At 37.9% G+C, this 27546-nt stretch overlaps 1 protein-coding gene across 1 annotated transcript in view; it reads right to left on the reverse strand.

The window, feature by feature from the left end:
- The window catches only part of LOC103143665 (myosin-10), an 82326-nt gene that overhangs the window by 36343 nt on the left and 18437 nt on the right, over window positions 1-27546 (reverse strand). Inside the window, exons 4-6 of the mRNA XM_016675463.1 lie at window positions 14007-14034; window positions 11817-11919; window positions 10663-10692 (exon numbers count right to left, since the gene is read on the reverse strand). Of these exons, the coding sequence (XP_016530949.1) occupies window positions 10663-10692; window positions 11817-11919; window positions 14007-14034 (161 nt within the window). The remainder of the gene's footprint in view (window positions 1-10662; window positions 10693-11816; window positions 11920-14006; window positions 14035-27546) is intronic.

A 27546-nucleotide genomic window follows, 5' to 3' on the forward strand; every position in this document is an offset into this window, starting at 1 on the left:
AGCATTTCTCAAACAGCAACACTGGTGCACTGTATTGAGACAACAATTAGGACAAAATATTGCATAATGTAATAAATCTCTGGCTTATTGACTCTGGTACCGTGTGAAAAATTCTGATAGAAATAATTTTTTTAAAAACATCTCGTGTTCAAATGATGTTATGTGCTAGCAACTGAAGGCAGATGCTAACACATACATGTTCATGGTAAAAGACATTGCAGACAGGCTTTGTGTTGAGCTGTAAACGTCCCATCGAATGAACGTGTCCTTGAAAGCCTCATGATCTGAGCGGGTTACCAGAACTGACAGATCCACAGACATTTCCTCACACCTTCCTGGTGGCTCAGACAGCTTTAAGGTGTTATCTTTCACCAGAAATATGACCTTTTACTCAAACACTGAAGTGTAAACCCCCGGGTAAGCGGCTAAGGTTTGTAACTAAGGTGGCGCAACTTTCGAAAATCTTGTGATTGTTGTTATAACTTTGGTAAATACTGCGATGACAAGATCAGTTGTGATATCGGTCGTATGTCTGAGACCCTGTCCAACTGATTAAATATTACATTACCGTGTAAAATTAAAGTTTTTAACATTTGGGATATATTAGTCAACAATTTCTGCACCCAAAACAGGCTGTTGTGATATGATTATCACACACACTGATGATGATATGCCCAGACTACCTTTTAACAAGTAAATCTGCCTAACTGTGTACATCAGAAGATTATTATCCAATAAAAACGTTTCCATTTCCAATGAAGGTCTGTTTGTACAGTGAACGTAAACCAGTCAGGTTGACACATCTGCAAAAATACTAAGAATAAAACTTGCAAGCTTGTCTTCTGAATGATGAATGAGCTGCTTATTTTAAAATGTGCTGCGTCCCCTGATAACAAAGCTTGATTACTTTTCCTGTTCTTATTTTGTAGGCAGCTCTCCACAGGCCTGATGGTGATCAAATGTTTGGGAGACTGTGAAATCCACAATATGCTAATCAAAGTCACATCATCAGCTAAGAATTACATGATTGAGCAGAAGAGGAATTTAATCACTAACCTCATCCTCTGACACTCACATATGTTTATAATCTTTTTAAAAAAAAACAAATTCCTCTGTGACTAATTTAACAAATTTGACCTTCGGTGCTAAAAAAAATAAAAAATAAAAATAAAAAAAGTTCCGTTAATGGAAGAAAGTCCCCACATACTCTTGTGAGGTTTAATAAAATAGTTTTATGAAAACAATCCTTCTGATTTTGTAGAAAACAGAGCTGAACCGTAAGTGGTTGTCAGAGTAATAACAGCTCTACTAAATTATTCTCATTTATACTTTTAGGAAGCTAACTTAAAGTAAAATAAAAATATTCTTTGAATGTAACTTATCAGGTGAAATGATCCATGGAAACACTTGGTTCTGTTTGATGTGTGTATCTAATATGTGCTGGTTCTTTGTACTTGGATCATGTTCAGTCACATCGCAAAGTAATTTGTTTTGCCATGTTACAAAGATTCAGGTACTTAATCGATGCAGCATTTGTTATTCGACTAATCATGAGAGATGAACAAAAAATAGTGTAGAAAGTGTGCGTTGTTTTGGAAAAATGTTTATAGAAAATCTAAAAAGTGTGGTGTATTTATAGTGAAATTGTAAAACCACTGCAAATCTATTTATGTACGTCTACCAGCTTTCGGCATCTATTGGGTGGAAGTTTTGCCTATTTTGATTTAGCTGAAGTTCAGCTGGATGGACCAACACCTCCACCTTTAGATCAGGTCACAGAGTCATAAATATTAAAATTCATACTGGCCAACTCTGGCTACCCCTATGAACATTTTACAGAGGCACTACAGCATAATTTCAAATTATTTGTGTAAAAATGAGTCTTTTTGTTGATTTTTTTTATTTTTCATAGATCATGTCTAAAATATTCAAAAGAAATGCAGCTTTTGAAGCTGAAATATCTAACATTGGATTGGATTGACGTTTGCAAACCAGCCAATCCAGAAGCAGCGTTCATGCTCCTTGATGCTGATTGGCTGGACCGCAAGAGCAGAGACAAGGAAGACCATCCGAAGATGCTTTCCACTGTGCGTATATTAATGCATGTCGATGTATATCAGGGGTTTGAACTATTAAAACAAGAAGTTATAAGCTTTTTGGGGTCTAAAAGTTAAGCTTTGACTTTATCTGTTCAACCTCCTTCCACATGTTTGCTGTCTCTCTTACAAACTGCAAACATCTTGTACTTTTCTTTTTTGCCAATCTTCCATAAAGGTCTGAATCTCAAAAACAATATACCACATCTAGTTCAGAACTACTCTCTACTTTGTGTTGGTCTGTCGTATAACATAGTAAACATGCAGAAAAAGCTCAAATAATGTTGCAGGCCGCTGTGGAGAAGCCCCTGGATCCAGTTTACCCAGAATGCCTTGCTAGCAAGGCTGGAGTGAACCAATAAAACAGAACACGTTCCTCCCTTCCAGTAGCTTATTACCGCCTCAGTAAATCTTCTCTCCTTTTGTGTTTCACCTTTCCCTCAGTTGCCCTCATTTCCTTTTTTTTTTTTTTTTTTTTTTGCCCCATGAATGGCGGAAGGGCAGATTACTCCTAAAACTACCACCCTGACTAAAGAGATTAGAAACATGCCGTTTCTCTGCAACAGATGGTTTTCATTTGAGCACCATTATTGGTTTTAGCTTCTTTTATCATTTCCTCTACAACTCGCAGCCAATTATTCAGGCAGACTGATGAACTTTGAAAACAAAGTCCCTGATACGAAACTGCGGCATATATCAGGGCCTAACGTTAGCAGGAAGTTACAAAAACAATGTTTTTTTAGTTTTTGTTTTGTTTTCAGATTATGCAGCATTTCCAGATGTAGAGAGCACAGGTGGCCGTAAATGTCAAAGCGCAGGCTAATACAATAAAGTAGGTACTTCTTGAATTTCATTGGACGCCATGTCAAGCTTTGTGACTTGTTGACAGATGTACAGTCATGGAACATAAATCTGTTCTTTATTATATTTTTTGCCATTTAGAGTTCCCTTTTCTGCTAAATAATCTATTCCAAGTCATGAATTTCCTTCTTGCAGCCACTCACCACTAAACTGGAAGGAAATTCTAAGAAAGAAAAACAAACTAAAATATTTGGTTGTAAGTAGAGTTAATTACACATGATTTGTTTTAAATGTGCTAATGTCTTTAATTTGTTGCTAAACACTGTGACTTCAGATGGGCAGATCGTGAAATTGCCTTCGGCAGCCGCGGATCGTGGATCCAGAATGTGAGAGAAAACATCCAATTCAACTCTCGACAAAGAAAGCCCCGAAGATTCCCAACCACAGCCGCAAAAAAAAAAAAAAAAAAAAACATTCCCCACATATCCAGCCGAAACCAGACCTTACCCGGGGATGGGGGGGAAAGAAAAACAGATTTTTACCACACGGACCCTCATTGCACTCATTTGTTGTCAATAGTTGCACTGTTAAGCACAATCGGCGAAAAAAGTTTCTTCTCAGATTAGGGATGAATTACAATTATTATCACAATATGGTTTAGATGATGCTAAACCCTGATATGAGAAAAACAAATCCGTCAGTCAAACTATTAGATCACACAGATGCTAAATAGTGACTGAACTTCAAAATAATCTGCAGGCCACACCAACACTAAATAAAAATAGGTGTTGAGTATTGAAACGTTAGACCAAGATTCAAGGACTAGTGACTGGACGAGCTGTACTTTAAATACATGGCACATTTCCTTTTTATATATTTATAAAAAATACAGAACAATGTGACGGGGAGCTCTGTTAAACAATCAGTATTTATAGTCATGAGTCAGGATTCATTCATTTCATTTTCCGACAGAATCAAGAAGACAACAAGGATAACAATAACAAATGGACAATGACAATGGCTGACAGTAATTATAAGTATATTGCAAATGCAAATCAATCATTACATTGGTATTCATGGAGGAGGGATTAGCACAGCAGCCTGTTAGCGCAGCATTTTGTTACTTTTTAGACTAAGAATAAATAATGAACAATGTGAACAGCAAACGTTAAAAGAAAGCATTTAGGAGAAAATAAGTCATTAACTTACATGTCTAACTGAACTCAAATGTTGGCAGAAATCAACATAGAAAGTTGTTTTGCAGCCACGTCTTAGAAACATATTTACAACCAAATTACCCAATCTTTAACGAGGGCAGCCATAATAAAATCCATCGGCCTTTTGCCAATTATGTAGTCAAACCGTAGCTTTCACAAGCCGAGGAAGTTTTGATTCATACAGGATGACTTTGCTTTAACGCTCCGTTGGTTTAACACCTTATCGCCAATCCAAAATCCAGATAATTTGCTCTCTACAAACATGCATTTTGTTTAATCCATCATTTGACTCTGAAATTCTGGAAAAGCTAGCTGTTGGCTGTTAACATCTCCACAATCTGCACACTCTAAAATGAAATCCATGATGGAGCTTAGTCTATTTTGCACAGAATAATGGGCAAAAATTGGACACCTACCCAAAGACTTGCAGAAAAACATCATTCTACAAAGTATTGACTCAGAGAGGATACAATGCACAGCAAACATTCACAACATCTATTTGTAGCAAAAAGACTTGGAAAAACAACACACAATTTTCCTCGTATAGTTTTAAAACACATCCTAGTTTTACATTCTGTGACAAAATGTGAAGAAACGACACAGACAACTGTTTCTATAAGGAAAACTAAAATTTTCAATTTCACTTTTACTAACCCCCCAAAATAGCTACTTTATGCTAAGCGACAAAAGCTATAAAACAAAAATGATAAAGACGGTTGGCTTCACAACATGACGTTTAATCTTCTGGGATCCTGGCAGTTGGATGTACCACAGCTTTTCCACAAAGTGTTTGCGCAGTTTGCTTCATAAAAGAAGTCATAAAACGCAGCAGCGCACAGTGAAAATCCAAACGTCATGGCAACCTCCGGACACACATGGGAAATCCTGAACGCCAGCCAGTGGCCGCTCTTACATAAACTATTATGTGTTGTTCAAATCGGCTAAGCCTCGCCCACGGACACACACGTTCACGCAAACCTAACTCCCCGATCGCGGTGGAATACGACGACTGTTTTAGCACAAAGGTGAAATGAAAACGTCCCCCCTGATTGCTCGTAAAGAGTCGGAGCAGAGGCGGGACGGAGTCCAGGGCTGCTTTAAAACCAGATGACCGAAGCAAGTGAGAGTGAGACAGAGCTCATTCACATTCCCAGACAGCAGAAGCAGCGATCTGGAGAGTGTCCTGATCTGAGGAGACCTGCAGAGTATAAATGTCACATTAAGCGATAACAACTGTGAAAACATCCAGCCTGTTTGTAGGGATTAAGTGGACACATCGTTTTGTATGTTGTTTAATAATGGAATAAAAAGCTCATTTCTATCAGGAAAAAAGTCAACTAACTTCAGAGCTAAAACAGGGAAAAAAGCAATGACATTTCTCATTTATTATGATCAAATAAGTTCTTTGATTCACTTTAGTCTCCCAGACTGCCAATACAGTTTGAACTAGAAATGCACCGATATAAAAAAAAAGTTAATTTTGCTGTTATGGCAGCAGATAACCAATATCTACTGATATTGTACATAATACTGTTCCCTCTGGGATGTTGTGATATATTTTTGTGTGGTAGTTGCAGCCTATAATTACTGATTTTGAAGCACCTTTTTCAGAAAGTAGTGGTCAAAGTTGTACATTTTCACACATAACCTTCCCAAAAAAAATAGTTAATATTCAAAGTGAAAGTAACTTTCAAGTGGCCCTGTCACAATAAGGAACAAATCAGTTAGTCACATGATAAATGAAAGCAAGCTCAGTAATTTCCAGTTGCATGATTTATTATTTTTCTCTTTTCTCTCTTTCTACCAAAACTGAATGACAAAAGTCTTCAGTCTGCTGCTTCGGTCTAAACTCACCCTTTTTTTTAAAGGATAATTTTATTTACAGAGACTTCATAATTCATTTAATTTGTTGTTTTATTTATTTTGGAAATTTAAAATGTCTTCAGGTTCCAGGATTAAAAGTTCATTAGAATGTTTGTGACAATAAGATTCACATATTGGTTGTTAATATTGGCCAAATGGTCGACCTCTATCGGCTGATACAGATGTCGGTGCCGACATGTTGTATATCCATCGTTTGAACCCTGATGAATTGCTTCAAATGTGGAAAATGTGACTTTGGTGTAAAAGCAATCAAAGCTCTGCTCTATTATGCTTAGATTTTCCACTGCCATCAACAAGGAGATTCTTAAAAATTTGCTAATTTTTCCTATATATGCAACAGATGCAAGAGAACATGGAAAAAAACACATTTTGCTTTAAACTGAAGTCTGAAAATCTTTCTTCAATCAGTCCATCTGCATGCGCAATTTGGAGATGTGCATAATTCACCATCGCTAACAGCTCCATTACACAGGAAACGTAGCGAATAGCATGAAGTTCAGTCATGGCACTGTACTTATTTGCTGTTCATTTCTACGACTCAATGAGATTTTTGTGGGTGTAGCTGCAGGACCTCTAAGAGTTACAATATATTAAAACACTTGTAGTCCTGTCAGCCTGGTGTGGGCGTAATGAGGTCGTAGCCTTGGCCTTTGAGCAGCTGCCCTCTCCTTCATCAAATTATCTGATGAATGAATAGTGTGCAAATACCACATGTAAAATATGAACTGACACTGTCGCTACCGGGCTCCTGTTTGTAGCCGATAATTAACAAGCACAATCCCACCACAACAGGGGTTTTTTGCTGTTGCTGTTGTTTTTGCGTGCTCAAAACAGTCATGGAGGTCTCACACTTCATCAAACATAATGGGGCTCAAACTGCTTTCTTTTTGCACCCCGACATACTTTTCTCAACACTATGCACAGACCACCCATGCTGAAGCTGGTTTTTAATGTCGTGGTCGTCGTCTGGTGTGAAGGAGGGAGGAAACTACTTTTCCAGACAATCATGTATAATTTATAGAGAAATCGACTGTGAGGAAGAAAACACAGATATGCATTCTTTAAAATCTAAGTTTATTTTTACAAAGAGCCTTGCGTTCATGAGGCAGAATCAAATCAGTGTAAAATTTCAAATTTGGACCGAATCCAAACTTCATGCTGACATGGTATGCGATCTTAAACAATGAGAAGTTTAGCCTACATTTGGAACTAAATACAGCTTTAATGCAGATGATGATTTACAAAAATGTAGATATCCAACTTAAGTTTTTTGAGAAAGGAAAAAAAGAAGTCCAGTTGTGAAAGAATGTAAAACTCATTTAATAATAAATAGCTGTCTGTACATTCAGTGAGTATTTTTTAACATGAAATAATATTAAACCTCTTTTCACATGAATGCAATCTGGCAGTATTTAGGGTTATTTAGGGTATTCAGAAGTTATTGTGATAAACGATAATATTATTGTTTGACAACATTTTCAAGTAATGTAATGGTAAAGGTATAATAAAACAAGAACACATTCTCAAAGATAAATAAACTTCAAATTCTGAGGAACATTTAACACTGGGAGACGTTTGAAATATCCAAAATAAACAAACAGAAGAACAGAAAGAGCAAAGAAAATGAATTATGAGCCACCATTAGTCACAATTTTTACCAAACCTCATGACTTCTGTCTTTCAGTTTTGGTAGAGAGAGAGGAAAGAGAAACATGATAAATTATCCAAATGGAAATTATTGAGCCCATTTTAAATGATTGTGTGATTCATTCTTGTCTGGAGGACCAGATTTGGCACCTGGGCCTTGAGTTTGACAGACATCTGTTGCTCTAAGGTGCAATCATTTACAGCCACTGAGTAACTCTGTTGAACCAGCTGCCAATTAGGCATTCACAGGGCAGAAGAAGAGAAGGCCAGGACGCCTGGTTTAACTCACTCTTTGCACACGGAGCTCTTTGGTAAGAAACAAGCAATGTTTTCAGCAACAACAAAAACGTCACAGCAAAAGAAAATACAGGGATGGGTTGAGGTTCTTTTGTTTCTATTTATTCAGCAGTTCTGGCTCTTGCCAATCAGTGACAAAACGTCTGGAGTGGCGTTGTGATATATGACGGGGGTTCGAGTGGTGCAACCTTCTCACACGTCAGCAAATCACCAAATGGAGAGGCGACAGTAAATTCCTCTGCCATTCGCAGGATGCTCCCTTGTGGAAGGAAATACTTCTCAGGAGAGCGAAGAGGCAGAACGGGCGTGGTGGGAAGGTATCCGATAACAGAACGCGGTGGGGAAAACGGAGATATCAGAGAGGAACACCAGCGATGCCACAAAGGTTGAAAATAGAGAGAGGGAAAAAAGGAANAAAAAAAAACAAAGCCACGTTGTGCTAAGCTATACTCCATCAAGGCTGCTTTGCAGTCGCTTAAACGAACTGCTGAACAGAGGCATTTTTGTCAAGAGAATTCAACAAGTTTCAGGGGCCAAGACAAACACACAGATTGAGAAGCCGTGTTAAACCACGGAGGCACGAAGGAAGTGTGGCGGTCTGAACGCTCAATGGAGAAAAGTCACTTTGTGAGGACTTTCTCCTGCCCCCTACATTCCTCTGGTCGAGATCATATGAACCGTATAGAACATGGTAAAGAGAGTAACAACCAGTCAATCGCACAATGCCTTTTTCCGCAAACTTGCCCTAATCTCATTTTATGTCAAAGTCTACAGAAGGACATTAGCCTTTGTAGCCAAATCTGGCCCATTTTTAAAATCTTAAAGCTTGGGTCCTAAAACATTTAATTCTCCAAGACTTTTCACCATTTCTATTTTCCATGATGATGGCAGAACAGAAACAACTTCTTCTGTAACCTGGATCATCTATGGATTCTGCATCACCCAGAATGAACAGTTTGTTTTGACAAGGCCCTGACTTGCTCCAGAGTTTTTTTTTTACTGCTCTTATTTATCTACTGTAAGACTATTAACAGTTACAAATATCATAAAACTAATTCTATCTCTTAAAAGTATTGCTAAACACAATTTCAAATGCTATAACAATGGGTGCCTAGTAGAGAAATCTTTACTAATCAGACAGCAAATTATCCGTTTCAATCTGGGTTTTCCAAGCATTGTATTGTACAAACTGCCAAACTCTGTCTTATTAAAGCTATATAAAGATCTACTTGACCTCAGTTTTGATTCAGACTGGTGAGAATTTTGCTCAATAGGCTTATAGGCATCCAGTCTGGGCTGGTTTTCCTCTCATTTAAACAACTGGTTTTTCTACCAACACCAGCAGCTCCTCTTCTGTCAACGTTTACTTGATCTGTGGTGTTCCTCAAGTTACTATACTTGGTCCCTTGTTGTTTTCCATTTATATGCTTACTTTACCAGGTGTTATAAGGTATCTTAAGAGAATCTCCAGCCATTTATATGTAGGTAATGTTTAGTTGTATATTTCTTTTAAACCAAATCGATGTCCACCCTGACAGTCTGAACGATGTAGAGGACTGACTTGCTTCTGATTACATTTCAGTCAGATGAAAAGAAAACAGAGATTATAGCCTCAACTGAAATGTACTCAACATTAATTGCTTTTGGAGTCATTTTTGACTCCAACCTAACACTGGCGAGGTCTAACCCAAGTCTTCTCCACTTCTTCCTGACCACATTTCAGTCACTGCTATGGCACTATTTTCTTTGCTCTCCCTCAATCCCTGCATTCCTCTGGCTGTAATGCAAAGCAGGAGGAAAGCTGCATTAAGGAGGTCAGGGTGGACGGTGCAGCTAGGCCAAGGAGCCGCAGAGGCACTGAGGTCCAGCTGCTAACTTTCGGCTACTGGATTTGAGCGTAATAACAGTGAACTCGGTCGTGTCTGAGCCAAATGTTTCAGGTTAAAGGAGTCATAAAGACTCACTCTGCATCTGCAGTTATTAGATTTGCCAACATTCGGTTCTGATTTAGGGGAGAAGGGAAAAAAAAGAAAAAAAAAAAAGAAAAACGGCAAGAACACAGACTGCAGAAAAAAAGGTGAGCAACAAAATACAGTTTGCCTAAAATTAAGAAAAACAGACATTGGAAAGATTTTTATCCAAATAAAAATTTAGAATAAAACACTGAGATACAATATCCTAACTATAACACAAAATAAGATCAGATTAAATGGACCTCAAACTACAGGCATGCACTTAAACCTCTAACAAAATGAAAACATGCAGGAATATGCCATACATTTTATTTTATTTCATCAACTTGAATCAACAAATAGAAAATAAAGAAGATGGAGGAGAGTTGTTTGGTGCGGCTGCCATCTGATCTGCACACTGCTCAACATCACGGCTCCACAGACTCGGGCCCCATTAGAACTTCATAAATAGTCATTCTTTATTGTCAGGCATGTGTTTCTGATGAAGCCTTCATTCCAAACTGTTTTAATAAACCAGAACCAACTGATAAAACATCGTTTTGTTGTCACGAGTCTGCTGGGTTAATGCAAGAATCACTTCTTTCCATGTGAGAAGACTGAGCCAGCACAAACAAATACCTCACAACATCATAAGCTAACATTAGTCTGTCCACATCATTACGGAAAAGCCAGAGATTTAGAGAGGAGGGCATGCAGATCAGTACAAACATGAAAATAGACGACACCCTCGCCGGGGGATCCACTTGCCTGTAGCTTGAATGCTTTGGGAGAATCGGGCTGTGCATTTTGGATAAACAAATGCATGTGTTAAAAGGTGAAGTGCTCATGTCGCACACAAGCAACAGAAAACAGAAGAGTAGGAAGCCTGAGCGCTTCGAAGGCAGATCACACTACTTCTTAGAAAAGCTGATGATTGTTACGTCATTTCTTACTTTCTTAAAAAATCAGAGCATGAATGATTAATTTCGCATTTTGAGAAAAAACCCACAATACTTTCAGCAACAGAAGTGAGAACATGTTAGCTTAAAAAATTATAGACGCTAGATTCTGTTTTGATTTGGCCATATGTGTTGAACCGTTGTTATCCTGAAAGATCGTATGACGGCCAATTTTCAGCTCACTGTTAAAATCCATCACATTTTCACTAAAATCACTGGTATTTCACAGATTTCCTAATGTAATAAACTCCAAGTTCCCAGGGAGATTAGAAGAGAAAAAAGCCCACATCATCACAGATCCACCACTATGCCCAACTCTTTCTGTAAATTCATTCCTATTTTAATGTTAAACTTGAAGTGATTTTTTTTTTTTTTGGCTTTTGGTTTTGATTTTTCTGAAAAGACCAATCTTATTCTCATCTCACTAAATAAGACTGTTTGAGGTAAATGTCAAGGTTACAATTGTCCTAAAAATTGTTGCTATTCAGATGCCATCTAATTGTTGCTACGGATACTCAGTGGTCCAAAAATGTCACCATTTGCAACATTTCTCTTAACAAGTGAGCTTTGGAGATTTTTTTAACTCCCTCACCATAATATGTAATATATAATATGAATGTTGGCACAAAAAAAAAATTTGGGTGATGTAATATTTATACACCAGAGAAACAGGAAGTCCTGGGTTACTAATTAGAAATCATTAGAAATTTTGACTGACTAAAACAAGCAGTTTTAGATAGTTATATCCTAAATAGATGGGGGTTGTGCCACCAGTGACATGTTTAAATTAGGATTTTTAAAATGTTACAGTGTCAGATTATGGCTCTTTTGCAGCAGATTTCTTTATTACGTGGCTTTATAAGGCAGCTAATTTACCCGCAGGTAGCTGATATGGGATGATTTGCAGGAGCAAAAAAAAAAGGGAAAGGAAGAGAGTAGGGAAATGTCGGCAGTAAGGCTCACAGGAATGTTGTGGTCTTTGCGTCCTTTGTGTGAGGAGGCAACATGGGCCAGGTACTGGATGACCTTCTTTGTGTTTTCCGTCTTGCCCGCTCCTGACTCACCTCTAAAAAGAAGAGTTTAGAAACAGAAACACATAGCGGCCAGTGAAGTATGAATGAAAGAAGAAAGCGGTTCTGCCAAATACCGTTGATATGGGGATGTGTGTAAAGTGTCCAAAGACTTGCAAGTTACAAACAGGAACACTGGAAAACCATGAAAAAAATCCCCCAAAATTACTACTATTGTGGTGATGAGTGACTGGACGAACACCAAGGTCATCAGGATTTTTATATATTTATATATATGCCTTGTTTGTGAGTGTTTGAGTGGAGAATGTTGTGGTCTGCTAAGTCCGTCTCCAACTTTCCAGGCTCTGCTTTTGGGTCGTCTCTAATGATAGCTGTGTACAGGCAGGGCCTTCCACAGTTTCCCACAGTCAGGTCTCGGAGCCAAGAGCAAAAACCCGGCCAGCAGCACTACATCCAGCTACATGCCAGTGGTTTTAGTGTAGCTGCTCATTAGTTCTACTGCACATAGTACACTGAGGTTTTTAGATGCTTCACTAGAATCCGAGGGGCGAGTTCTCAAAGGCAGAATGTAGGTCAAATTAAGCATCATTCTGTATTTGGTTTTAGGTTTTAAAGTTTCACAACGAATCTGGAGTATGACTCCAGGAAACAATTCACAGATTATTGTAAATATTTCTGAAACTCTGCCTTCAGGACGTCGTGACAACATGGCTCTTCTATCAACTCTCTAACAATGTCTTTACCAGTGTTGCATTGAGAAGCAGGTCCTATAATGAGCTCAGCAGATGCTCCACCAGGTGTTTGCTAATTGCTGCTGGCTAGTCTGAAGGAGCTGAGTGGGTGAGTCGCTATAGGAGGGCTGCTCTGTGAGGCAGAAGCTTGGAAACTGCAGCTCCAAAGAGGCGTTTTGCACAGCTGAAAGGTTGCCATGGAGATTCAAGGATTTCTCAAACATGTATGAAATACCTGGCAACGCTCCAGGTCTGTATTTGATGAGGGAATAGACTTAGACTAATTTTATTGTCACTGCACAAAGACACAACAGTGAGATTGGCAACGAAATGCCGTTATGGCATTACGTTATAACTTTATATCATCTTATAGTATTATAACATAATTCAACAAAGTGAATTTTACATGACACTGCCTCTTTAAAATCCTAAGAAACTACAAGTTAACATCAGTAAAACATTTATGAACAAGGATAAAATACTAAAATTACAGAAAACCCATCAGACTATAATATACACCCACAACATTCTTTTATACTGAAATTAATGGTTGATGCATAGAAACCTTTTAAATGGACAGATTGTTAGGGAGAATCCTGGTGCAGATAACTGAGACATTTTGGCAGTAAAAACTCTTTTGGTAAATAACAAAAAGCTGCAACAACATGACTGGCTTCATGCTGATTATTTTCAAACTTTTAGGGGATCCGCAGACATTTGATCAGGCGGTTTGGGGCTCCATGAATCACTTCATTGAGTTACTCTAGATGCTGTAGTTCCTGTAGGTTTCTCCAGACTCATCGCCACTGCAGTCACTGAACGATTGTAGAAAAACTGATTTATTACCACCAACAAGGGAAGCTATTTTCAGCGTGGGTTTTGATGTCACTGGCAACACATGCCAAGCTGAAAGAAAGTGCCACTTAATGACGCTCTGACGTAGAGGTTGAGGGCGGGCCACCAAACCACACTCATAACTCCCTCAGTATTTGGCAGAACCGCTGAACAGACCCGCATCCGCAAAACCAACTATTTGTAACTCATCTTTAAATAAAACCCAGCAGGACGATGGGCATAGAGGGAGATGGAAAAGGGCTTTAATGAGAGAAAACAGAACCACATTAAAAAGAAGAAAGACATCCTGAAGTTCAGATTTTTTTTTTAAACCACTCTTTTTGTGACGTTTTAAGTTATAAATACAGGCAGTGCAAGGACATGAACCGAGGTCAGAAGGTAAGAATATTAGGTGATAAATAATCTCTATCTGTTGAAGGTTCATTTACCAGCCCACTGAGCAGCTCCAGAACTAGAACCAAGTAGGAAACATTAACCAGCTGTCCTCAGACACGACCTTGGGAATAAAGCAGAGAAAAGACGAGGGCAGTACTCACGTGCAAAGAATCGATTGGTCCTCTCGATCTGTGAAGGAAAAGGAAAACTGTCAGTATTTCTGGTTCAACCACAACAACAAACATGTTCTACTGATCCAGCTGTGGATCCATAATTCATGATGACAGATAATACTGCAATTATTACCATACCTGGGTTTACTTGTTCTAGAGCTACAACTAGCAATTACTTTAGTTATCGATTACTCTATCAATTAGTCTGATAATTGGCACATTCTGCAGATTTTTATGTAACCACTTTCTCATATTTTATAGAATATGAGAAATGCATTAAAATATGCAAATAAACTAATATTAATTTAAGTAAATTAACATTTTATTATCTAAAATCCAGTTTCATAGTATTACTTTAGTGAATGCTTGATCATTTGTAGCAAAGTCATAGGGCTGTTCTGTTGATTATATTTTAAATTAACTTTATATCAGATAGAAAAAGGTGCTTGGTGGTAGATCTATTTATTTTTATTTTTATTTACAGAATTTGATCAGGTGAAGCTAAAATTGCCACTTGAGTAGTTTTGGGTAAAACATATACAGTCAAAGATGGCTTGTTTTTTTTCCTCTCTTAAATGCAAAATGTTTATATTTTTTCATACAATTTTGGCTTAATTATACTATATATTATATTTTCTTTCAGCAAATAGCCTGTTTTTTTTAGTCTCTTTACTCCAGCTCCATTAATAAATTATGAATAGATGACATCCTAACTTGATGCTTCAAAGTTGGGCTTACTGAGTGTTGACAGTGTGTTTTACAGTCGCCGCTCAGCCTGGCACAGAAACTCTAAAGGTCAAAGCCGTGCTGCGTGCTGACCCGACGCTGACTGCCAGAGCAGTAACCAAAGCTCAGACAGCTTTCATCTCCGCAGACTTCCCTCCAGGTCCAGCTGACAGGTTTAGTGTTGCCCCCTGAAACGGGTAAACTCTCAACTCTAAAACACCTCCTGTGCACCACAGTAAACTTTAAAGACAACATTCAACAAGAAGACAACGTGTTTGATACGTTCAACGTACCGACCGCCGTTTCTCATTTCACTAATGAGCGCGCAGGCTGATTATGGTGGGGAAAACATTTATTTTACATTGTTCTGGTTACTTTGTCCTAAGTTTTGTTTATAGGCATATTGGCAATTAAAAGAGCCAAAAGTAGAATATTTTATTTCATCAGGTAATTTTAATTTGTATCAACAAGCACATTAAATAAACCTTGAACTACTTATCTAAATACAAGATAATGTCTCAATAAATTTCAGGTACTGTCCTGGAGATCCCGATCCATGCATTTTCAAATAATTATAATCTGAGTCCCCAAAGAGTCTGAGTACTAAAAATCTCAAACTGCATTGCTTGAAATACAGCAATAGAGGCTTTGGACAATATCCTGGTAATCTAGCAAATCTAGTTTTCTACACCAATATGTGTTTTTCACCTTTTTACAATGACAAACGTATCGAATGGAAGAGGAGTGTGATGCCTACAGCTCCCTGTCTGTGTCATTTGACCTTTCCTGTCTGCTGCGCTCAGATGTCCCAGCCGTCACAGAAAGCAGCTGAAATGCCATCATTGAACTTTATGGCATTTAAAGCAAAGAAAAAATGTTATGAAGCAGGAAAACAGTGTTTTTCTAAGTTCAGTCCACATAAGGTTATGTGGACTAAAGTCTTGGTGGACATTCACTGAAACATGACCCAGAACAGCTTGGCTTTGTAATACACAGATCAAAACGGACAAACATGCTAACATTAGCCTAGCATTTCTCAAACAGCAACACTGGTGCACTGTATTGAGACAACAATTAGGACAAAATATTGCATAATGTAATAAATCTCTGGCTTATTGACTCTGGTACCGTGTGAAAAATTCTGATAGAAATAATTTTTTTAAAAACATCTCGTGTTCAAATGATGTTATGTGTTAGCAACTGAAGGCAGATGCTAACACATACATGTTCATGGTAAAAGACATTGCGGACAGGCTTTGTGTTGAGCTGTAAACGTCCCATCGAATGAACGTGTCCTTGAAAGCCTCATGATCTGAGCGGGTTATCAGAACTGACAGATCCACAGACATTTCCTCACACCTTCCTGGTGGCTCAGACAGCTTTAAGGTGTTATCTTTCACCAGAAATATGACCTTTTACTCAAACACTGAAGTGTAAACCCCCGGGTAAGCGGCTAAGGTTTGTAACTAAGGTGGCGCAACTTTCGAAAATCTTGTGATTGTTGTTATAACTTTGGTAAATACTGCGATGACAAGATCAGTTGTGATATCGGTCGTATGTCTGAGACCCTGTCCAACTGATTAAATATTACATTACCGTGTAAAATTAAAGTTTTTAACATTTGGGATATATTAGTCAACAATTTCTGCACCCAAAACAGGCTGTTGTGATATGATTATCACACACACTGATGATGATATGCCCAGACTACCTTTTAACAAGTAAATCTGCCTAACTGTGTACATCAGAAGATTATTATCCAATAAAAACGTTTCCATTTCCAATGAAGGTCTGTTTGTACAGTGAACGTAAACCAGTCAGGTTGACACATCTGCAAAAATACTAAGAATAAAACTTGCAAGCTTGTCTTCTGAATGATGAATGAGCTGCTTATTTTAAAATGTGCTGCGTCCCCTGATAACAAAGCTTGATTACTTTTCCTGTTCTTATTTTGTAGGCAGCTCTCCACAGGCCTGATGGTGATCAAATGTTTGGGAGACTGTGAAATCCACAATATGCTAATCAAAGTCACATCATCAGCTAAGAATTACATGATTGAGCAGAAGAGGAATTTAATCACTAACCTCATCCTCTGACACTCACATATGTTTATAATCTTTTTAAAAAAAAACAAATTCCTCTGTGACTAATTTAACAAATTTGACCTTCGGTGCTAAAAAAAATAAAAAATAAAAATAAAAAAAGTTCCGTTAATGGAAGAAAGTCCCCACATACTCTTGTGAGGTTTAATAAAATAGTTTTATGAAAACAATCCTTCTGATTTTGTAGAAAACAGAGCTGAACCGTAAGTGGTTGTCAGAGTAATAACAGCTCTACTAAATTATTCTCATTTATACTTTTAGGAAGCTAACTTAAAGTAAAATAAAAATATTCTTTGAATGTAACTTATCAGGTGAAATGATCCATGGAAACACTTGGTTCTGTTTGATGTGTGTATCTAATATGTGCTGGTTCTTTGTACTTGGATCATGTTCAGTCACATCGCAAAGTAATTTGTTTTGCCATGTTACAAAGATTCAGGTACTTAATCGATGCAGCATTTGTTATTCGACTAATCATGAGAGATGAACAAAAAATAGTGTAGAAAGTGTGCGTTGTTTTGGAAAAATGTTTATAGAAAATCTAAAAAGTGTGGTGTATTTATAGTGAAATTGTAAAACCACTGCAAATCTATTTATGTACGTCTACCAGCTTTCGGCATCTATTGGGTGGAAGTTTTGCCTATTTTGATTTAGCTGAAGTTCAGCTGGATGGACCAACACCTCCACCTTTAGATCAGGTCACAGAGTCATAAATATTAAAATTCATACTGGCCAACTCTGGCTACCCCTATGAACATTTTACAGAGGCACTACAGCATAATTTCAAATTATTTGTGTAAAAATGAGTCTTTTTGTTGATTTTTTTTATTTTTCATAGATCATGTCTAAAATATTCAAAAGAAATGCAGCTTTTGAAGCTGAAATATCTTTAACATTGGATTGGATTGACGTTTGCAAACCAGCCAATCCAGAAGCAGCGTTCATGTTCCTTGGTGCTGATTGGGTGGACCGCAAGAGCAGAGACAAGGAAGACCATCCGAAGATGCTTTCCACTGTGCGTATATTAATGCATGTCGATGTATATCAGGGGTTTGAACTATTAAAACAGGAAGTTATAAGCTTTTTGGGGTCTAAAAGTTCAGCTTTGATTTCATCTGTTCAACCTCCTTCCACATGTTTGTTGTCTCTCTTACAAACTGCAAACATCTTGTACTTTTCTTTTTTGCCAATCTTCCATAAAGGTCTGAATCTCAAAAACAATATACCACATCTAGTTCAGAACTACTCTCTACTTTGTGTTGGTCTGTCGTATAACATAGTAAACATGCAGAAAAAGCTCAAATAATGTTGCAGGCCGCTGTGGAGAAGCCCCTGGATCCAGTTTACCCAGAATGCCTTGCTAGCAAGGCTGGAGTGAACCAATAAAACAGAACACGTTCCTCCCTTCCAGTAGCTTATTACCGCCTCAGTAAATCTTCTCTCCTTTTGTGTTTCACCTTTCCCTCAGTTGCCCTCATTTCCTTTTTTTTTTTTTTTTTTTTTTGCCCCATGAATGGCGGAAGGGCAGATTACTCCTAAAACTACCACCCTGACTAAAGAGATTAGAAACATGCCGTTTCTCTGCAACAGATGGTTTTCATTTGAGCACCATTATTGGTTTTAGCTTCTTTTATCATTTCCTCTACAACTCGCAGCCAATTATTCAGGCAGACTGATGAACTTTGAAAACAAAGTCCCTGATACGAAACTGCGGCATATATCAGGGCCTAACGTTAGCAGGAAGTTACAAAAACAATGTTTTTTTAGTTTTTGTTTTGTTTTCAGATTATGCAGCATTTCCAGATGTAGAGAGCACAGGTGGCCGTAAATGTCAAAGCGCAGGCTAATACAATAAAGTAGGTACTTCTTGAATTTCATTGGACGCCATGTCAAGCTTTGTGACTTGTTGACAGATGTACAGTCATGGAACATAAATCTGTTCTTTATTATATTTTTTGCCATTTAGAGTTCCCTTTTCTGCTAAATAATCTATTCCAAGTCATGAATTTCCTTCTTGCAGCCACTCACCACTAAACTGGAAGGAAATTCTAAGAAAGAAAAACAAACTAAAATATTTGGTTGTAAGTAGAGTTAATTACACATGATTTGTTTTAAATGTGCTAATGTCTTTAATTTGTTGCTAAACACTGTGACTTCAGATGGGCAGATCGTGAAATTGCCTTCGGCAGCCGCGGATCGTGGATCCAGAATGTGAGAGAAAACATCCAATTCAACTCTCGACAAAGAAAGCCCCGAAGATTCCCAACCACAGCCGCAAAAAAAAAAAAAAAAAAAAACATTCCCCACATATCCAGCCGAAACCAGACCTTACCCGGGGATGGGGGGGAAAGAAAAACAGATTTTTACCACACGGACCCTCATTGCACTCATTTGTTGTCAATAGTTGCACTGTTAAGCACAATCGGCGAAAAAAGTTTCTTCTCAGATTAGGGATGAATTACAATTATTATCACAATATGGTTTAGATGATGCTAAACCCTGATATGAGAAAAACAAATCCGTCAGTCAAACTATTAGATCACACAGATGCTAAATAGTGACTGAACTTCAAAATAATCTGCAGGCCACACCAACACTAAATAAAAATAGGTGTTGAGTATTGAAACGTTAGACCAAGATTCAAGGACTAGTGACTGGACGAGCTGTACTTTAAATACATGGCACATTTCCTTTTTATATATTTATAAAAAATACAGAACAATGTGACGGGGAGCTCTGTTAAACAATCAGTATTTATAGTCATGAGTCAGGATTCATTCATTTCATTTTCCGACAGAATCAAGAAGACAACAAGGATAACAATAACAAATGGACAATGACAATGGCTGACAGTAATTATAAGTATATTGCAAATGCAAATCAATCATTACATTGGTATTCATGGAGGAGGGATTAGCACAGCAGCCTGTTAGCGCAGCATTTTGTTACTTTTTAGACTAAGAATAAATAATGAACAATGTGAACAGCAAACGTTAAAAGAAAGCATTTAGGAGAAAATAAGTCATTAACTTACATGTCTAACTGAACTCAAATGTTGGCAGAAATCAACATAGAAAGTTGTTTTGCAGCCACGTCTTAGAAACATATTTACAACCAAATTACCCAATCTTTAACGAGGGCAGCCATAATAAAATCCATCGGCCTTTTGCCAATTATGTAGTCAAACCGTAGCTTTCACAAGCCGAGGAAGTTTTGATTCATACAGGATGACTTTGCTTTAACGCTCCGTTGGTTTAACACCTTATCGCCAATCCAAAATCCAGATAATTTGCTCTCTACAAACATGCATTTTGTTTAATCCATCATTTGACTCTGAAATTCTGGAAAAGCTAGCTGTTGGCTGTTAACATCTCCACAATCTGCACACTCTAAAATGAAATCCATGATGGAGCTTAGTCTATTTTGCACAGAATAATGGGCAAAAATTGGACACCTACCCAAAGACTTGCAGAAAAACATCATTCTACAAAGTATTGACTCAGAGAGGATACAATGCACAGCAAACATTCACAACATCTATTTGTAGCAAAAAGACTTGGAAAAACAACACACAATTTTCCTCGTATAGTTTTAAAACACATCCTAGTTTTACATTCTGTGACAAAATGTGAAGAAACGACACAGACAACTGTTTCTATAAGGAAAACTAAAATTTTCAATTTCACTTTTACTAACCCCCCAAAATAGCTACTTTATGCTAAGCGACAAAAGCTATAAAACAAAAATGATAAAGACGGTTGGCTTCACAACATGACGTTTAATCTTCTGGGATCCTGGCAGTTGGATGTACCACAGCTTTTCCACAAAGTGTTTGCGCAGTTTGCTTCATAAAAGAAGTCATAAAACGCAGCAGCGCACAGTGAAAATCCAAACGTCATGGCAACCTCCGGACACACATGGGAAATCCTGAACGCCAGCCAGTGGCCGCTCTTACATAAACTATTATGTGTTGTTCAAATCGGCTAAGCCTCGCCCACGGACACACACGTTCACGCAAACCTAACTCCCCGATCGCGGTGGAATACGACGACTGTTTTAGCACAAAGGTGAAATGAAAACGTCCCCCCTGATTGCTCGTAAAGAGTCGGAGCAGAGGCGGGACGGAGTCCAGGGCTGCTTTAAAACCAGATGACCGAAGCAAGTGAGAGTGAGACAGAGCTCATTCACATTCCCAGACAGCAGAAGCAGCGATCTGGAGAGTGTCCTGATCTGAGGAGACCTGCAGAGTATAAATGTCACATTAAGCGATAACAACTGTGAAAACATCCAGCCTGTTTGTAGGGATTAAGTGGACACATCGTTTTGTATGTTGTTTAATAATGGAATAAAAAGCTCATTTCTATCAGGAAAAAAGTCAACTAACTTCAGAGCTAAAACAGGGAAAAAAGCAATGACATTTCTCATTTATTATGATCAAATAAGTTCTTTGATTCACTTTAGTCTCCCAGACTGCCAATACAGTTTGAACTAGAAATGCACCGATATAAAAAAAAAAGTTAATTTTGCTGTTATGGCAGCAGATAACCAATATTTACTGATATTATATATGATACTGTTCCCTCTGGGATGTTGTGATATATTTTTTTGAGGTAGTTGCAGCCTATAATTACTGATTTTGAAGCACCTTTTTCAGAAAGTAGTGGTCAAAGTTGTACATTTTCACACATAACCTTCCCAAAAAAAATAGTTAATATTCAAAGTGAAAGTAACTTTCAAGTGGCCCTGTCACAATAAGGAACAAATCAGTTAGTCACATGATAAATGAAAGCAAGCTCAGTAATTTCCAGTTGCATGATTTATTATTTTTCTCTTTTCTCTCTTTCTACCAAAACTGAATGACAAAAGTCTTCAGTCTGCTGCTTCGGTCTAAACTCACCCTTTTTTTTAAAGGATAATTTTATTTACAGAGACTTCATAATTCATTTAATTTGTTGTTTTATTTATTTTGGAAATTTAAAATGTCTTCAGGTTCCAGGATTAAAAGTTCATTAGAATGTTTGTGACAATAAGATTCACATATTGGTTGTTAATATTGGCCAAATGGTCGACCTCTATCGGCTGATACAGATGTCGGTGCCGACATGTTGTATATCCATCGTTTGAACCCTGATGAATTGCTTCAAATGTGGAAAATGTGACTTTGGTGTAAAAGCAATCAAAGCTCTGCTCTGTTATGCTTAGATTTTCCACTGCCATCAACAACAAGGTGATTCTTAAAAATGTGCTAATTTTTCCTATATATGCAACAGATGCAAGAGAACATGGAAAAAAACACATTTTGCTTTAAACTGAAGTCTGAAAATCTTTCTTCAATCAGTCCATCTGCATGCGCAATTTGGAGATGTGCATAATTCACCATCGCTAACAGCTCCATTACACAGGAAACGTAGCGAATAGCATGAAGTTCAGTCATGGCACTGTACTTATTTGCTGTTCATTTCTACGACTCAATGAGATTTTTGTGGGTGTAGCTGCAGGACCTCTAAGAGTTACAATATATTAAAACACTTGTAGTCCTGTCAGCCTGGTGTGGGCGTAATGAGGTCGTAGCCTTGGCCTTTGAGCAGCTGCCCTCTCCTTCATCAAATTATCTGATGAATGAATAGTGTGCAAATACCACATGTAAAATATGAACTGACACTGCTGCTACCGGGCTCCTGTTTGTAGCCGATAATTAACAAGCACAATCCCACCACAACAGGGGTTTTTTGCTGTTGCTGTTGTTTTTGCGTGCTCAAAACAGTCATGGAGGTCTCACACTTCATCAAACATAATGGGGCTCAAACTGCTTTCTTTTTGCACCCCGACATACTTTTCTCAACACTATGCACAGACCACCCATGCTGAAGCTGGTTTTTAATGTCGTGGTCGTCGTCTGGTGTGAAGGAGGGAGGAAACTACTTTTCCAGACAATCATGTATAATTTATAGAGAAATCGACTGTGAGGAAGAAAACACAGATATGCATTCTTTAAAATCTAAGTAAGCTTATTTTTACAAAGAGCCTTGCGTTCATGAGGCAGAATCAAATCGGTGTAAAATTTCAAATTTGGACCGAATCCAAACTTCATGCTGACATGGTATGCGATCTTAAACAATGAGAAGTTTAGCCTACATTTGGAACTAAATACAGCTTTAATGCAAATGATGACTTACAAAAATGTAGATATCCAACTTAAGTTTTTTGAGAAAGGAAAAAAAGAAGTCCAGTTGTGAAAGAATGTAAAACTCATTTAATAATAAATAGCTGTCTGTACATTCAGTGAGTATTTTTTAACATGAAATAATATTAAACCTCTTTTCACATGAATGCAATCTGGCAGTATTTAGGGTTATTTAGGGTATTCAGAAGTTATTGTGATAAACGATAATATTGTTTGACAACATTTTCAAGTAATGTAATGGTAAAGGTATAATAAAACAAGAACACATTCTCAAAGATAAATAAACTTCAAATTCTGAGGAACATTTAACACTGGGAGACGTTTGAAATATCCAAAATAAACAAACAGAAGAACAGAAAGAGCAAAGAAAATGAATTATGAGCCACCATTAGTCACAATTTTTACCAAACCTCATGACTTCTGTCTTTCAGTTTTGGTAGAGAGAGAGGAAAGAGAAACATGATAAATTATCCAAATGGAAATTATTGAGCCCATTTTAAATGATTGTGTGATTCATTCTTGTCTGGAGGACCAGATTTGGCTCCTGGGCCTTGAGTTTGACAGACATCTGTTGCTCTAAGGTACAATCATTTACAGCCACTGAGCATCTCTGTTGAACCAGCTGCCAATTAGGCATTCGCAGGGCAGAAGAAGAGAAGGCCAGGACGCCCACAGAGGTGACTGGATGTGAGCTGGAATTTGGACGGACCTGGTTTAACTCACTCTTTGCACACGGAGCTCTTTGGTAAGAAACAAGCAATGTTTTCAGCAACAACAAAAACGTCACAGCAAAAGAAAATACAGGGATGGGTTGAGGTTCTTTTGTTTCTATTTATTCAGCAGTTCTGGCTCTTGCCAATCAGTGACAAAACGTCTGGAGTGGCGTTGTGATATATGACGGGGGTTCGAGTGGTGCAACCTTCTCACACGTCAGCAAATCACCATATGGAGAGGCGACAGTAAATTCCTCTGCCATTCGCAGGATGCTCCCTTGTGGAAGGAAATACTTCTCAGGAGAGCGAAGAGGCAGAACGGGCGTGGTGGGAAGGTATCCGATAACAGAACGCGGAGGGGAAAACGGAGATATCAGAGAGGAACACCAGCGATGCCACAAAGGTTGAAAATAGAGAGAGGGAAAAAAGGAATAAAATGGGAAAATACGCATCAGCGGATGTGGTCAACCCAACAGCTGACCTGTTGGCAAATAAATCTTTAGAAACGTTCCAGGACTTGTGAGTTAGTAGCAGATTGTGATGCCAGTTGGCAGCTGGGATCAGAGACAGAAATAGACGCTCATAATGGGTGGTGGAATGTCTCCACCCTCGAGGAAATGACAGCAGAGAACGGGGAACCACCTGGGGGAGCGTTTGAGGGGTGCAGACAGATCCAACACACACGCAGCCAGAGACACACACATAGATAACAACGTGCAAGTCTTCTATGATTTTAATCATAATTTAAAAGCTAAGTTCTAGTAGCTTTAATAAGCCAAACTTTAATGCAGTCACAGTTGACCAAACTAAGAGACACAACTAGGGATAAAGAGTTTTAAGCCTTTATTTTATTTATTTATTTTTTTTTTAGAAAAATGTTAAAAGATGCAAATTAGGACTGTTGTTAAAGAATATTTTTGTAATCGACTACTGTATCGATTTTTCTTACAACTAATCGATTAATCGGATGAAATAAATTAAATTCCTTTATAAATAAGAAAATAAACATTGTATTGCTTAAAATCCAATAACAGCATTCCTTTAGTGAACGCCTGACCATTTGCAGCTTAAAAAAAATAAAAAATCGACATGTGAAAAGCTCGTCGGACCGGAGTTTGCTTTTTTGGCCTGTGACAGAGTTCAATTGCGTGGTCACACCTCCCAAAACGAATTAGACTTTCTAGACAAATGAACGAGAGTTAATTTAAAACGGATTATACAGGGTTGGTGTGAATGCATCATGACATCGAACCGGCTGCTTCCAAGGCAAACGTTTCCAGTCATCTGAGGCTATAATACACGTTTCCATGTGCAAGAAGTTGGTCGACTATGAAACACGGATGTGAAGCAGATCCATAAAAGAACTCAATACCGCTTAGTGATTCCCCTTAAAATGCATTCTTTAATTATTGTTCAGTTTATACAGAAAATATGAGTTTGTAAAGAGAAACAAAGGCACTGCTATATTTTTTAAAATGTTATGTTTTTCTCTATTTTAATAGCTAATTACTTTGATAAAGTTTTCTTTATCTTTTGCTTTGGTTTAGTGTTTCATTGGTTCCCATGTGTTTTTATGAATGGAAACAAAAACTATAATAACTTGTTTTAAATACTGCATAATGGTGTGGACCTTAGATGGTTTAATGCAGTTTTAGCTTCTGAACTATTTCTCATAAAAACAACCCAACTTCAAAGAATCTGAATTACCAATTCAAGTATTTACTCACTGATAAATCACAGTTTTCATACATCTATGTGTTGATATTTTTAGTTGCCAGCTAGTTCTCCAAGTGGTAAAGTGAACCTGAAGGCCAGCCAGTTTCTTACTGTTCAGCACAAATGTACAATAAACTTCACTTACAGTAGAAAACCTTTAGTTCATGGAAGATCTATGAAGTGAACACAGATGAAAATTTGACAATGGCTTTGAAATTTCCCTGAAGAAAAATACAATTTAGAAAGTTAAGCAAAAACAGTGAAGAAAGGATGACTGCACATGTGGCAGGTAAAATATTTCCCATATTACATCGATTTACTTTAGTCTGCGTCCTGTCAGCCTGGATTTGACTTCTAAGACTTGTGCTATGCTGAGCTTTGCTCTACAGAAAAAAAATCAGATGGGCTTCTGGAGTCTTTCCCTTTTCAAGCCCCACAAAGCACATTTTTCAAATGCTTCTCATGCAGGGGTGAAATGAGAAAAGTCTGGAAAGAGAAAAAAAAAAAGGTGGGGGACATAACAGACTGGGGAAGAGAGACTGGTGTAGCAGAGAACCACATGTTTCACAAGCTGGGGTACTGGGAAGATGAGATAAACATCACTGGGCTTTAAAGACGAGTCTTTCTTTGAGTCAAAATTAGATTAGCTCTGAGAATCTGTTCCAGCCATTCTACAATGATGTAATGACACTGAAGTATTTGTGGTAACACTGAAATGGAAACGTATTTAACCCCCAAATTGAACTGAATGGTACTACAGATTCTGAAGGTCGATAGGCGATAAAGAGAAAGGCAGAGATCGTCTAAAAAGATTGTTCACACAAACTCACAGTGCCGCATGCAGACCGGAGAGGCTCGGCCACACGCAGACATAACCTGCTGCTTTTTGGTTCAGAAAGCAAACACCGGTTCCGACAAAAACTAACGGCGGGAAAACATTCGGCCGCTTTCTCGTTTCCCACAACAGGGAAGGAGGGCGTTCCACTCTGTCGCTCATCACAGCATCATCTATCATTCTGTCCAAACACACCGCGCTGAGCTGAATACTTTTGGCAAGAAGAGAAGGTTTATCAAATACGATGCTTCAACTTTTACATAAAGTTCCTGAATTAGGGTTCCAGAGTCTCTTGCATGTTTCTAACATAAAGCAAAAACACTAGAATAAACTTGTAGAATGGAAAGGAACCAGTTATAATCTTCTTGACAATAGATTACAGACCACATGCTTCAAACTCGAGACCCGCCGTAGCTTTCTATGTGGCTTCAAATTACATTAATAAGTCCCTCTAGTTTTTCACAAATCTGAAAAATTCACTCAAAATCAACAGATCCCCACATTTCTTTCTGATTTTATTGAAAGATTTTCTCAAAATCGGTCAAAAACTTTGGGTTTTATTGAATGCTGCCTCAGCCTCGCTTGATGTCGAGTTATAGTCCGTGACCTAAACAGCGATTAATAAAAAGTCACATTTAAACATATTTTTATGATATTTGCACTAATGTGCAAATATCATAAAAAATTCCTTACAAATATTTCTAAATTAGCACCACAAAATCGGTGATTTTGATTACAAAAAACCACAAAACAATCACACAATCCTGGAGGGAAAACTATTCATTAACAGTTTAGTGGGTTTTATCAATATATTCTGGCACAACTGAACGTTCAGATTTTTGATAAGGCAAAAAATGAAGCAGAGTTTGACGCTCCTGTTACGGAGGAATCATTTTTCATGGACTTTGTGTGTCTTTGATTTCTGTAGGAATTGTGGTCTACTCCTTAAAACCTTTTTTCAGTTTATTTATGTTTTGAGGCATTTGAGACCCATCAGGTCTCGACTCTTTCCTCTTTTTAGTGGATGTGCTGCTGTGATCAAAGTCCCTGTTGTGTTGCATGATCCAATAGTAGCAAGTCTGCAGCTGCCGGACAGATGGCTTCAAATATAACTTTGGGATGGACAACGTAAAACCAAAAAAAGAGGAGAGAGGCTGTTTGTGCTGAAATGACTTTGTTTGGTTTTCTTCAAACATGGGCAAGTATTTCTCCTTCGCTCTCATTTCTGGACATTGTTCCAGATGTCTGGTGG

The sequence above is a fragment of the Poecilia formosa genome, unplaced genomic scaffold, assembly GCF_000485575.1.
Source record: "Poecilia formosa unplaced genomic scaffold, Poecilia_formosa-5.1.2 Scaffold114, whole genome shotgun sequence".
Classification (NCBI taxonomy): Eukaryota; Metazoa; Chordata; class Actinopteri; order Cyprinodontiformes; family Poeciliidae; genus Poecilia; species Poecilia formosa.